Source organism: Mustela putorius, unplaced genomic scaffold (assembly GCF_011764305.1).
Source record: "Mustela putorius furo isolate JIRA1106 unplaced genomic scaffold, ASM1176430v1.1 tig00000129_pilon_pilon_pilon, whole genome shotgun sequence".
Classification (NCBI taxonomy): domain Eukaryota; kingdom Metazoa; phylum Chordata; class Mammalia; order Carnivora; family Mustelidae; genus Mustela; species Mustela putorius.
Window position 1 is genome coordinate 23,138,551 of NW_025421290.1, and position 14,444 is coordinate 23,152,994.

Genomic DNA, 14,444 nt, shown 5'->3' on the forward strand with positions numbered 1-14,444 from the left:
CTCAAAGCCCTCCCTCTCAGAGACTTGCTTTCTTTAACTGCCAAGTGAGCAGGAAAGTAGCTGAGGCCCTCCCTGGCCCTCTGGCTCTTTGTGTAGAGGCTGGTGCCCCGCCCAGACCCTGAGTGAGGAACGACAGCCCCCGTACCACAGACAGCGACAGCCCCCGTACCGCAGACAGCGTAGAGTCTGAAGGTCTGTGGCCTCGAGCAGGCTGGTAAATAGACAGTGCGGGGGCTCCGGGCCAGCCGATGAGCCAGAGACCAGGGTGTCCAGGGTGGACCATCCGTGCCAGGCAAGGAGAGAGAAAGGGATCTGTCTCCAGCACATTATCAAACTGTCCTCCTCTCCGAGGTCCCTGCCACGCATGCCACGCAGCCTCAGCATCCCATTGCGAACAGCGCTCCCTTGGAGCCCCATGCCGGCAGCCACGTCGGCAGCCGCTGCCACTGGGCTGTCCAAGCTGTGAAGAAAGATTCCTTTTCCTGGACGGTGCTCTTCCATATTTAGCAACCGTGTGGATGAGGCTTTAAGTCTGGGAAAGGAATACGGAATCAACTGCCGCAACACAGATGGGACTTTGCCTGGGAACTAGGTTAAGGTTCAGATGCCAGAAGAGAAGGGGACCCATTAGACAGAGGAGTGAACTGCCAAGTGTCAGGGAGACCAAAGAGTAAGCAGGCCGGGAGGTGTTCGGGGAGCAGGGGTGGGAAGGGGTGGGGGAGGGCGAGCAGAGGCAGGCTGTCTGCCAGCAAGGGGTCTCATTACTCACAGAGAATGAGCTGGAAGTCTGGGCAAGCCATCTGCCTGCTTCTCAGCTCACACTGAGGGGCCAGGAGGTGTCTTTGGTGGTCCCCGTCAAAAAGAAATGCTTTGCTCTGCTGGGCTGAAGGAAAAAAAGTAGGCAGCCCACGGCATTGCCCTGCTGGCGAGAACAGCCCCGAGTTCCAGAGAAGGACCCATCAAGAAACAACTCAGCTCAGAAAACAACCTGGGTTCGACTTCAGGATCTTAACCCTGAGTTTGCAAATCTTTATCTGAGGTCCAAAAGAAAAGTGAGCACCACTTACAAAAGCAGCGGGAGGCCCAGAGAGGTTCAGTGGCTTGCCAGAGGTCACAGAGCTAAGAAGTGAAACCTCCCCCTCCCAAAAGACATCGGGCCGGTGCCCTCCTGAATCGCCATAAATGCTCCTGGTCAGGAAAGGGGACACGCTGCTGCTGCACAGAGAAGAGTCTCCACCGACACAGGGAGGTTCCTGTGACCTCCCAGGGATCAGGGCTCCAAACTCTCTGGCAGTTTCTCCAGCCCAACATCTCATTCAGATTTCCCCTTAGTTACCAGATGGCAATTCCACAGCCCAGTAAGAACAGTGATGGAAACAGGTATCTTGACCCCAAAGGATGTGACCACCCCAGAGGGACTCTGGAGAGTTAGCATCTCATGCTCCAGACACTCTCAAAGCTCTAGGGCTCTGCCCTCCCTCCTGAGCCCTGGACCCATCAATTTATCCAATTTTCAATCAGCAAATATTGCTGAGCATCGACTATGTACCAGGCACTGTGCTAGGCACTGGGGTGATGGCGATGGGCTTCTTTCTCCCAGGTACAGTGGCTCCCCCATCCCTTGCTGTCACCCCCGCCAATCATTCTTCCCCTCGACTGAGGGTGGTGCAGCCACAGGGCCCTGACAGTGGGCGCCTACTGATCCCTCTTCCTTCTCAGCCATTTCTGCCAACCTGTGCTGTCAGTCCTCCTCCGGAGTATCTCGGGAGTGTGTCTTATCCTCCCACACCTGCTGGAGGAGCTGGGTGCAGGCCCCACCGTGTTGCCCCAGCATCACTGCCAAGTCCCCTCTGCTCTTCATCCTGGGTGGAGGGTCTCCCCTGCACTCCAGCCTCTGCACTGCACCCCCAGCAGTGAGGGGCATCTGTCTATCTATCGATCAATTTTATTTTTAGGTAATCTCTAAAACCCACTGTGGGGCTCGAACCCATAACCCCAAGATCAAGAGTCACATGCTCCACCCACTGAGCCAGCCAGCGGGGCTTCTGTTTAAAAGGCACATGAGATCATGCCCTCCCCCCCATTTTTAATGTCCTCTGTCAGGGGTTCTTCCCCATGGCCTTCTAGATAAAGGCCGAGCATCGAGACCCTAGGTGCACACTGCCCTGGGATTCAACAGCCCGCATGTCCTTGTTCATGCTGTCTCACCGCCTCTCGTGCTCTTCCTCTTCTCTCCCAACAGGACTCGCTCACATGTCCTCACTCCTCAGAGGCATCCCCCTGGGGTCTCACTCACCCTCCAGTGTCAGGAAGCTTCCCCGATTGCAGTAAAAGCCCAACACCTTCTTAATATTGTCATGGGCGTATCCCTACAGCCCCATGTCCTTAAACGGAGTAGATGCATAAGTGCACGTGGTATACGATTCTCTAATTATGTAGTGTGCGTGGTCTTTGCAAACCGAAGTAGCTAGAAGTTTCCCTGAGAGCAGAATGTGTTTTCAACTCAAGAGCAGTATAGCCTAGTGTGACGAACACATGCTAGGGGGCCAAGCTGCTGGGTTTAAACCCCAGACCCACCACTTACTGATGCATGACCTCAAGCAAGCCACTTAGCCTCTCTGTGCCTCAGTTTCTCCATCTGTAAAATAAAGATTATACCTGTCCTGGTTATCTATTGCTATATTACAAACTGCTTGCAAATTCTGCTGGCTTAAAACAATGCTCTTTGTGTAACTCATGGTTTCATGGGTCAGGAATTTGGGCAGAAATCTGCTGGGAAATTTTTTGCTCCTCGTGGCACTGACTAGGTCACTTGGTGGCATGCACCTAGGGACTGTCCTGGTCCAGAGGATCCTTCACTCAGGCCCAGTGCCTTGGCAGGAGAAGCTGAAGGCTAAGCTCAGCTGGGCCCTCTTTGGCTTCTCTCCCTGTCTATATGGTCTCCAGGAGAGCTCTCCAGGTGGTCTCTCCAGTATGGTGGTCTCAGATTTCTTACAGGGCAATCCAGGATTCCCAGAGGCCATGCAGAAGCTGCCAGTTCTCTTAAAAGCTACACATGGAACTGGCAGAGTGTCCCTACTGCCTGACTCTGTTGGCCAAAGCAGTGCCGGGCCAACCCAGATTCAAGGGGAGGCGCTGTAGCCCTTGATGGGAGGAGGGTCAAAGAAAGTACCGCCATCTTGAATCTGCCACAGGATAGTGTTTCTATCCTTGGGGTGATCTGCAGATTAAATGAGTTAATTCATATAAAAAGCTCCACAAGTGATTTCTACCAGTGTCTTCTGTCCTTAGTCTCTCCCTGTACCCAGCAAGTTCTCAGTAAGTATTCTGTATCCCACTCTTTAGTAGAGGAAGAGGCGCAGGGAGAACATTCTAGGTTGGATGGCATAGAGCGAGTTTCTTGTCCCAATTGCTGAACCACATTCTGCACACCAGGGGTCACCTGGAGTCCCAAGACTGCACCGTGAAAACGAAGTGAGAGAGAGAGCAGAACCAACACCAACTGAGGGCATAGCTACCGAGCCCACCTGCCCCTCTCCCAGGTGCCCCCCAAGCCTGCATGTTCCAGATGAGGGAACGGAGCTCAAATGGGTTCAGGAGCCTGTCCAAGTTCAACCAGATGGTGAGTGATGGGCTTCAAATCCAGGTCTGCCTGTCCGATGGCTCTTTCTACTACAGCTAAGAAAACCATGGAAAATGCCCAACTATGTCTTCTCAATGACCGATGGGACTTTGGTCCTTGGGACCCTGACACCTATTAGAAGGAAACTCTCCGGCTCCCAGCAGGAAGTGCCTCACAATCTTAAAGGTTATCCTGTGACCAGCTGACGGTCTCACATTATTCACGGTTTCTCTGGGAATCCGTCAATGTCATGATGCATTTCCTGTTTCTGCAGACATCCCGCACACACGCACCCACCTTTTTAAGAAAAGAGACAGCTCTTCACGTAAGTATTGTAACTGATTACCCATAAATACACACTTCATATCCACAGGCACGCACATCATGCTTTAGTTTGCAAAACACACACATATATGTCAGCTTCCCATGGTTCTGTACGGGAGGCACTGGAATCCCCATTTACAGTTTTGGAAACTGAGCCACAGCGTGCTGGTAAACACGTAATGACCAGCCCCCGGCCCAGGGAAAGAAACCTCGGTTTCACCGCATTTACCAGCTTCCATAATGTAAGAGCTCCCACCATGCTAGTTTTAAGCACTGAGTTGCGATGAGACGTGCACGCTCCCGTCTCACTGGCTAGAACAAGCTGACTCCCGTGTGCCACCAGAGCCACAGCTTTGAGATAAAGCCACTCTCAGATGGTCCTGAGGGAGCAAAACCATCAAAAGACCTGGGACTCGGGTGGCCCACAGACTAGAGGACTAGAGGGACCCGTTCTCAGCACAGCTGCCCTTGCCGAAGCCCCCTACTCCCTGTTTACTCCCTTTCTGTCCAGCTCTGGGTCTGTGCAACGAACACGAAGCATTTGAATAAAATTTCAGCTCAGGCTTCAGATTTGGAGGGTCATTCCAAAGTTCCTAAGTATGCTTAATGACTGTCTGCTCTCCCTCCCACTCCTCCAACTTCCCCTGTCGTGGAGAGCCACAGGCATACAGAGAGAATCTCAAGCAGACGCCACGCTGAATGCAGAGCCCGTCATGGGGCTCGATCCCAGCACCCTGAGACCACGATGCCAAGAATCAAAGGCTTAGTCGACTGCGCCACCCAGGAGCCCCCTGAGAGGAACAACTTCTGTGAAAGCTGATGCGGTGTCTGGCACACCGGAGTCTGGTACAGTGACTGGCACACGGTGTCCCTAATAACTGGGGGCTGACAGCTGTATGAGATTTCCTGGGTAGGGCCTCGTTACTGGGGAACTGGGTCTCATCTGGGGGCTGCTCAGGGCAGTCTTGCACGGGGGAACAATGACTACATTCAAGAACATTCCAGCAGGGGAAGTTGTACTGGGCCAAGTTCCTTAAAAGTTTCCACTGTGAAAACCAAGACCAAGACAAGTGATAAGCACAACAAAACATATGCCAGAGGATCAGGACTGCTGGTAAAAGCAGTGTAAACTATTATTCATTGATTCTCAACAGATAAAGGGAGATGGACACAAAGAGCCTCAGAAGACACCAGTCTACTTCTACAGAACTTTCCAGAAGGTCCCACCTCTGACTTCTTCCTTAAATAGTTTGGGTAGAAAGAAGAAGTTGGTGGTACAGGCGTAATAATGTGGCCTTCCAAGAGGCCACCCCGGCTGCTTGGACAGAGTAGCATGTATCTTTCTCAGCCCGTGACCAGGCTTTATAATCCAGGAGCTTAGGATGTCTGGGGTCAGGCAAACAAAGAATAGTGCCTCCTCTCTGTGTGGGGCTCTGCCCTTCCAAGGCAGTTCATTTCCATCTCTGGCCAGGTGAGGTCAAGGGTCCCTTCTCTTAGGAGTCCCGGAGACGCTGAGTGACTTGCCTAAGGTCACACAGCCAGTTACTGGCAGAGCCAGATTAGAACCCAGTTCAATGACACCTACCCATGGCTTGGCACAAGCTCACCCTGGCCCTCTAGTCAGCCACTCCCTCTTCCTAGGGGTGAAGCCGCCTCGAAACTTTCAGAGCAAAGCAAATCTGTGAGGGGCTCTAGAGGTATTCAGAGGTAGCAACTGGCTTTCTCTTTCAGGAGAAACCCCAAAGCCTGTAAGAATATCTCCTTAGAGGTCCTGATCATGGGCTAAACCTCCCAGAGCAAGCCAAGCCTCCACACAGGGTCAACAGGTGAGCCACAGAGCACTTGCAAAAGTACTTTGCTTTGTTTCTTCCACTCTTGCCCCAACCTGCTCTGCTTCCCCAGTGACCCTTTTAAGAGCAGAATCTGGGGCTCCTGGTGGCTCTACTGGGGAAGTGGCTGCCTTTGGCTCAGGTCATGATCCCAGGGTCCTGGGATCGAGTCCCACATCGGGCTCCCTACTTCTACCTCTCCCTCTCCCCCCTGCTTGTGCTCTCTCTCTTTCGCTTACTCTGTCTCTCAAATAAATAAAATCTTTAAAAAAAAAAAAAAAGAAAAGAGCAGAATCTGGTCTTAGGATGACCCTCTGTAGACAGTAGCTTCATACACACATGAATGGGTGGGTGGAGGGTCCCTCTTGCCTTCCTGCCTGGCGTCAGGTATGTTCACATATGTTTTGTCTGTTCCTCATAACAATTCACTGTTGGAATGGAGGCATAATTCACTCCATTTGTGGTCAAAAGCGAGGCTCCCTGTATACATGGGCCACCCACTCAGGCCTGATGCTGGCATTAAACCCTCGTCCCCACAAACCCATTTCCCTCATCTTCCCCTTCTCTTACCCCCCAATACCCTGCATTTTAGATCTCTCTTCTATCTCTATAAAACATCCCCCTGTGTCCCACTTGCTCAGGGCAAAATAAACTCCTGGCAGTCCCTGGGTTCCCGTGTCCCAGAGAAGGGGTATAGCACCCCAGCTCCTCAGGAAGTTTCACCCACTGAAAAGGCCTCTCTCCCTTTCCCCTTTCCTTGGCCTCGCTGGCCTGTCCCAGATCCCCCACCACCATCAAGGTCCTTCCCTCAGGTAGGTCTCTCGTGCCTTTCCTTCTCCTGCTCTGTGCTGTTCCTGGGAGGGTGCACCGTCACACCCTTCACCCACACGCTCCCTTCAAAGGCACCAGTCTCGTCTGCGCACCTCCTGCTCCAAGTCTGTTCAGGCCTTCTGTGGACTGCAAACGAGGTCCCTGACTCCTGGGGGTGGCTGTCAAGGTCCTCGGTGACCCGGCTGAATCCCACCTTCCCAGCCTCATCTTTGATCTCGCTTCCCACCACCTCACCCCCAACAGAGCCCCCCAGAAGGGAGATTCTCCTTCCTGCCCCTTAGTCTGATGTGGGCTATGGCTTCTGCTGAACAGGCCTTGTCTCCAGTTTCTCATTCTCTCCCAAAGAGGCCTGGAGGACTTCCTTCTGTCAAAAGTCATCCACTCTGCTGCCCCCAAAGTACACACTTAACATTCAGCACTTATGACAGTGTGGCCTGCACTCCTGGGGAGGGATGTGTGTCTGTCTGTCTGCCTGCCCTACGGATCCAACGTCAGGGCCATGTCTCACAGAGCCCATCATAAGCGTCTTCCTTCGGGACCATTTGGCACATATTCAGTTGGTTGCAATATTATAAAAATGTTTAATAAATCAGAGAAAGCTCATAATAAACTGTTTAAATAAATAAAGGGAGGCTAAAAACCATATGTACCACCATGATTCAAAATACACTGGGGTGGGGGAGGGGACAAGGAGCCCAGTTGCCGTGATGAGAAGTCATGCACAGAATTGCTTAATCATGATATTGTACACCAAAGCTAATATAACACCGTATGTGGACTATACTGGAATTAAATTTTTTAAAATGCATAGAAAAAAAGAAAGAAAAGAGAAAAGAAAAGAAATGAAATTCACCAGAGTTTTACAATAAAGTTCTCGGAGTTAAATTATCCGATGGTGTATTTTTTTTTTTCCCCCTGGGCCAACCCCAACTCTGGAGGCCAAAAAGGGAATGGCTGAAACCAGAAAGAAACAAACTGTGGTTAGCTCGTAGCCCAAACGTCCCTGGGCAACAACCACTGCTCGACAAGTTGAATCAGCTTGTTAGTGGAGTTCTCCAGGAGCAGGAGCAAGGCATTGCAAAAAACAATGGTTCTGCGGATTAAGTTGGTGTTACTCAATCCCCATAGCGAATTATAACTGCTGGTCATTCCCCAGTGCTTCTTTCTCAGGGATGCGGTGATAGCTTTTCCCCAGTAATAGCCCCATTCTATCCAGGAGGTAACACGATGGTGTTAGGAAGTTACTCCAATTTTGAGGTTGGTCCCAATGTGTCTTTTCCCCCCACACCACCAAGCAATTCTCCTCCACTAGCTGGGTGACCTACAATTCACCTCCATCCTGGCACTGTTCACCTGGAGGTAGTGTTGGACCCCACGGCTTAAGGGCTCAGTCCCCCAGGCGCGCCCTCTGCCCCGCCCCTGTGGATGTTAATTGCAGCTCTGGTGATCACCTGTGCCGGCTATCAGACGCAGAGAGGTGGGATGTTCCTATGACTCCGGTCTTAGCCTCGATTAGTTTGCTAGAGCAACTCATAGAATCCAGAGAAATGTCTTACCTACCAGATCACCAGTTCCTTATACAATGATGTAAGCCAGGAACAGCCGGATTGAAGGGGTTGCCCGGGGCAGGGGATGTGGAAGGGGAGGGGAGCTTCCCCACTCTCTGTGAGCACCCCACCCTCCCTCAACCTTGACATGCTTACCAACCCAAAAGCTCTTGAACCCCGTCCTTTGGGTTTTCGTGGAGGCTTCAGCACATGGGTATGACTGATGACAGACATCATCAGCCTTGGCGACTGAGTCCCCCTCCAGCCCCTCACTGCTCCCCGGAGGCCGGGGTGTGGGACCAAAAGGTCCCAACCTCCCATTGTGTGGTTGGTTCCCATGGCAACCAACCCTCACCCCACAAACACTGGTGTAGTTGAAAAAGGGCTTGTTATGAGTTATCAAGACACCTTTACTGCTCCTAATGGGTAGGACATTCCAAGGGTTTGGGGAGCTCTGCACCCACAAATCGATGGAGACCAAACATATATTTCTTATGCTTAATCATGATAACAGTTGTGATGCTGCTGAGTGGCTCCCCTGCTCCAGGCAATATTGTCCCGTCCCCACACATAATCGCTTTTCTCTCCTCCAACAGTGGTGCTGCAGATGGTCCCATCTTGCACACAAAGAAACCGACACATGATAAGTCGCTTGCCTGATGTCACAAGGTGACAGAGACAGAAGAACGCTGTAGAACTCTCTGCCCTCCCAAACAAAGCACATGCTCTCAAGAGGTCTGCTTTGACCAGCACGTAAGACCCACCAAAACTTAGCACTGCCTCCCTAATAAAATAGCAACCTTGCCCTGTCCGCTCCGACCTCGAGGTTAGTAATAACTACTCCTTACTTCTTTACAGAATTAATAAATACGCTGTGGTCCAAATACAGGCGAAGGCTCTTCCTAGGACTGTCAACTGTGAAGAAGGGGTCAGACCCAGCAGCAGCAATGTGAACCCTGTGTGTGGACCTCAAAGGCATTCTGGATGATACTGTGACCTGCCCATCCATACAGATCTCTATTGCCCAGGAGAACTCATCTACAACGTCTTTCTGCCTTGGTGTAAAAGCTCCCCCAGGCCAGTAGTGAGAACTACCAGGGCCAATCAGCACGGCATCTGCCACACTGACCCACGAGGTGGGCTCTACTCCTAATCACAAGTGTGTCTATTAGCTTCAACTGCCTGGCCTAAAACCACAGACCTCAGACTGGGGAAGGTGCTCAAGGCAAGAAGAGAGCCTAACTGAGCTCGGCAGGCTGGCCTTTCTTTTTCTTTCTTTCTTTCTTTTTTTTTTTTTTTTTAAAGATTTTATTTATTTATTTGCCAGAGAGAGAGCGAGAGAGCGAGCACAGGCAGGCCGAGTGGCAGCAGAGGCAGAGGGAGAAGCAGGCTCCCAGCTGAGCCAGGAGCCCGATGTGGGACTTGATCCCAGGATGCTGGGATCATGACCTGAGCTGAAGACAGCTGCTTAACCAACTGAGCCACCCAGGTGTCCCCAGGCTGGCTTTTCTAAAGCCAGCAGCTCAGCCAGGGTGGTAGGGAATAGTCAGGGAAGACAGTGGGGCCGAGAGCCAGGCCGCTGCTTTCCGTAGGGGCCAGACCACACTGGGCGTCACTGTCTGATGGTTCCCCTTCTGGAGATGGGGACAACTGGTTTTCTTTCTCTCCTTTTTTAGCAGCCAGCAGAAAAAAAACCCATGACGTGAATATGTCAATGTCACCATCTTCAAGGGTGCAGATGAATGAAAAAGTAGCTTGCGTCCCTGTGCTGTGCTGGGGAGTTAACTTTGGCCATAAAGGGGCAGCTGGCCTAGCCTCCATCCATCCTGCGTCCTGCTCCTTTGTCCCCTGGGTCCCCTGCCCCAGGGCCTCTTTAGGTCCCAGTGAAGCTAAGTGGCCACCCAGACCCTGCAAGGCCTTCCTCTCCCCTCAGTGCAGCAAGAGGAGGGCGGACGATGTAGCAGCCGGTGACGCTCATTCAAAGGGGTGGCTCCGGCCCTGCAGTCCCCAGTTTGAACAGAGGGCAGCCGTATAGTTCAGGGCTTTGGGTCCCCACAACATCACCAGCCCCACCCTGTGATTTGGTGTTTTGAAACTCTTAACAAGGAACCAGAGGACCATCTAAGCACACAGAAGCACAGAGGCGGCTGAAGTGAGCCGTTCTTGCTGAAAGCAAACGAGCGGGGCCACAGATGAGGCTGACTACCCGTGGGGGATCCCCTCGTTCCCCTCCTTCGCCTGTGTGTGGGGAATCCCAACGAAAGGCCCCACTTCCAGGTCTGGGCCCTCCCCTTGCCCACTTCCTCTCAGGCTGACCCCTCTGTGGCCACCACAGCCACAGGGGGACTCCGAAGGCTGGCGACTCCCTCCTCCCATAAGGGATTACAAATCAGGCGCACACGGCGGATGGGATTTACCCAGAGCCTGGAACCCTCTGTGTGGGCTCATTCTACTCTTCCCTTTGGCTTCATCTTGCAGAAGGATTAATAATAGTTATAATAATAGTAATAGTAAGAATAATAATAATAAACAAACACGATTATAACCCTCCATTGTGCTCCAGGTACTGTCCTAAGTATGTCACTTTTTAAAAAAAGATTTTATTTTTTTGAGATAGAGAGTGAGAGCAAGGGCACGAGCAGGGGGTAGCAGCCGAAGGAAAAGGAGAAGCAGACTCCCAACTGAGCAGGGAGCCCCATGCAGGGCTCATTCCAGGACCCTGGGATCATGACCTGAGCTGAAGGCAGACGCTTCACTGACTGAGCCATGCAGGCGTCCCTATCCAGCGTATTTTAGATACACTAACCCCTTCAAGCATCCTAAGGGAGAGACACCATTACTCTCCCTATCGCAGAGGCCTCGAGAAGTTAAGCAAGGCCTGGAGAGGTAGGAAAAGGCAGAGCTGAGGCCAGCCATGTGGCTTCCAAAGTCTGTGTTCAGTCACCATGTTAAGGAGGCAGGTTCGGAATGAGGAAGAGAGAACAAAAAGGTCAGAGCAGTGAATCACTGAGGCAAAGAACGTATTACCTGATACTTTCTTGATGTTGCCTGGGTTCAGGAGTCTGAGGTTTGGGGAGCAGTGGAATAATATAAAGATACATACAAACTTATAGATGGCATCTGGTAGTCACAGTGAATAGACGTGAATCATGATTAGAAGAGCTACACTCCATGAAGGGATGTTGGTTTGTTTTGATGGTCTTTTCAGCAAGTTGAGCACTGAAATGTTTCAAAGTTTAAGACTGGGAGGGGTGCCTGGGTGGCTCAGTGGGTTAAGTGTCTGCTTTCAGCTCAGGTCATGATCTCAGGGTCCTGGGATTGTGCCACGCCTGGGGCTCCCTGCTCAGCGGGGAGTCTGCTTCTCTCCCTCTGCCCCTCACCCAGCTTGTGCTTCCTCTCTCAAATAAATAAGTAGAAATCTTTAAAATATAAAGAAACAAACAAATATTTAAAAGTGGGAAATGAGATTCTACCACATGGTTCCGGGAGGAAGATATGCACCGGGATGTAACCTGCCTCTATGACTGGGTGCCCTGGTTGGTCTCCCGGGCTCCTAATTGGAAATGAAACACTGCCACCAAACGGGGCATTCTGGGTCCACTGGATAGGACCTATGCATCCTTTCTCACCAAGTCCCAAAAGGCCAGGGATTGTATTTGAGTTGGAAAGACTTACAAGTGATTACCCTGGAGTCTAGGGCAGGGAAGTGGGAAAGAAGAGTGGGGAAAGGAGAAAATTGCATCTTCCAGACATTCTGCCAGTCCAGCTTGGTTCCTTTTTCCTCCGAAAAGCCTCCCCTACCAGTCCGCCCTTGAATGAAGCTCCCTCCTCGCACTTCTAGAGCACCTGTGGATGCGTGCAGCACATCACCACTGCCCACCTTCAGCTACATGCCAGAGGCTGGGGCTGAAATTCAAGGGCATAACTGGCCCTTGGGTTCTAAAAGGACTGTAGGTAACTAGGGCCTGGGAGGCAGGTCTTTGAACCCGGCTGATGGCCGAACTTACACCCGGGGGTCTGTGCATCCCCAGGCAGCTGCTGAGAGCATCATGTTCTTGGAGAGCCATAGGTGCCCCCAACAACCTCACCCCTCTGCAGTCATTAGAGGTGCTGTGTATTGGTTTGGGAACCTATGACCCTTCTTCCTCTTTGAGATCCTTATACTTTCTTCCCTGCAGGACACTGCAGGACAGGGGTCACTGGGATTTGCTGTCTAAAGTAACAACCTCACACACTCTACCCCTTACAGAGTCCTAACAGCTCACCAGGATCCAAGTCCTCTCCTTGTGCCTGCGCACAAGCCTGGACCACATTTCCCAGGCTCCCTTGCAGCTGGGTGTGGTCAAATGACGGAGTTCTAGCCAGTGGAATACAAGCCTAGGTGACACATGTACTTCCTGGATAAGATCTCGGTAAGACCCGCCCACAAGCTTCCTGCTTCCTATTGGCTGGAGTCCACCCTACGAACTAGGGGAGTCCACCTGCTCTAGCCACAGAGCCTTCCTCAGGGGATCCTGAAAAAGTCCTCCCTACTGATGAGGAATCTTGCCCAGGAGCAGGACACTAGGCTCTTCTGGACTTAAGTCATGACACTTTTTATTATTGTGGCAACTAGCTAATCTTCCCGCTTCCATGGTCTGCACAGCGTGACTCTTCAGCTCAAGGTCACCCTGTATGGTTACTTGTTTACTGTCTCCTCCTTCCACCTGAATGTGGGCTCAGAAGGGCAAGGGCTGTGTTTCACCCCCTGCTGTGTCCCCAACGGTATTGCAGCTCCTGACATAGGGGAGACACTCAATAACCCTGTGCTGAACACACAGTGAATCCGGGTCTCTATGGAAAGGGCCCTTATAGCAAGAAAATCAACCTGTTTCTGCTTTCACTTTCTCATCCACCTCTGGAGCTGGAAGATTTGCTTTTCACTGAACAAACACCCGCTGGTCACCCTGCGGGACCCAGCCTGCATTCTCTCCTCTTTGAGGCCCTCCTGGAATCCTTCCCACGGTGGCTGGCATCCCATGTCCCTGAGCCAGGGGTCCTTCTGTAGTCACACTTGTCACACCGCACAGCAAGTAGTGACATCCATGTCTCTTCCACCCCATCACGTTCCCCAACCCTGCTAGACTGGGAGATCCTTGAGGCGGGGGCTTTCTCAACTGTGTATCCTCCCAGGGCTGGGCCAAGTGCTTCATGAGAAACAACTAGTCCAAAATATTTAACAAATGTCTCTAAAGTATTTATCATATGTATGTTATATGGATATATAATATTTATGAGATACTTAATATGTATTTTATTGTCTTTAACTCTTTTCACTCTGCTTCTAACTAAAGGTAAAAAAGTTCCCACAGCCACACGGATTTATAAGAGGACCTAAGCTGGTGCCTGGAATGTTCTAGAGATTCTTCTAACTTCTAGGCTTTTGGAGCTTAATACTTAAAACACCCATAAGAGGCCTGGACCCTTTCACTGTGTATCCATACAAACCTGCCCCTGATCAAAGGCCCCCCAAAAATTTTCCCACTGGGGCCCAGGCCTGCTCATGGCAGCTCTGTGCACACCCGGGATTTCTGGCTTCCAAAGTATGTGCCCATTGGACCCTCACAAAGGCCTGGGACTCAGGCAAGACAGTGACTATCATGTGCATTTGACGGATGAGAAAACAGGCGTAGGGAGGCTGAGTGACTCGTCTGAAATCCTGGTTTGTGTGTGTGCTGAGCTGTCTCTAGGACCAGGGGCCCAGACAGTTCCTCTCCTTTTCTTCCTTTTCTCCAGCCTAAGCTGAGATGAAGAAAGTACACGAGGAAGCAAAGCCACCATGCCGTGACACGCGTGCGCAGAACCGCGTGCTGACTTGAGCCATAAAGTGAGTCCACAACAAACCGGGCCAAATAACTTCCGGGGCCTGAAAGCTTCCCCCCTCTTCTAATTTTAAAGCCCTCTGGCCTGCTGGGGGTGTGGGTGGTGGGGGTCTGTGGTTATGTGGATAGCATCTTCTGCTGTCTTGCTGGGTGGTCGGGGCCAGCACAGGAAGGCAGGTACTTACTCGATTTTTCTTCTTTAACGGTGTATTCGAGCACCTCGGATGAGCCCTCGTTCAGGGAAGGGAAGTGGACACAGAGCACCAAGTGCTTCAAGCTGTTGTCCCGACGGACTAGGAACGTCTGCAATGGAAGAAGGGGGGGAGCTCCATGAAGCAAAGATTTGGGAGATGGTCAGGAGGACAACAGTGGGATAGAAGTCATCCAGAATGTTCCAGAAACAAGGAGGCAGGGTGGGGGAGTCAAGCAC

The 14,444-nt window shown here is 51.6% G+C and overlaps 1 protein-coding gene across 2 annotated transcripts in view; it reads right to left on the minus strand.

Annotated features, from left to right (window-relative positions):
- The window catches only part of RIN3 (Ras and Rab interactor 3), a 115,838-nt gene that overhangs the window by 52,194 nt on the left and 49,200 nt on the right, over positions 1 to 14,444 (minus strand). For both annotated transcript variants that reach the window (XM_045071081.1, XM_004739334.3), the window contains exon 3: positions 14,200 to 14,317. In XM_045071081.1, coding sequence (XP_044927016.1) covers positions 14,200 to 14,317 — 118 coding nt within the window. The remainder of the gene's footprint in view (positions 1 to 14,199; positions 14,318 to 14,444) is intronic.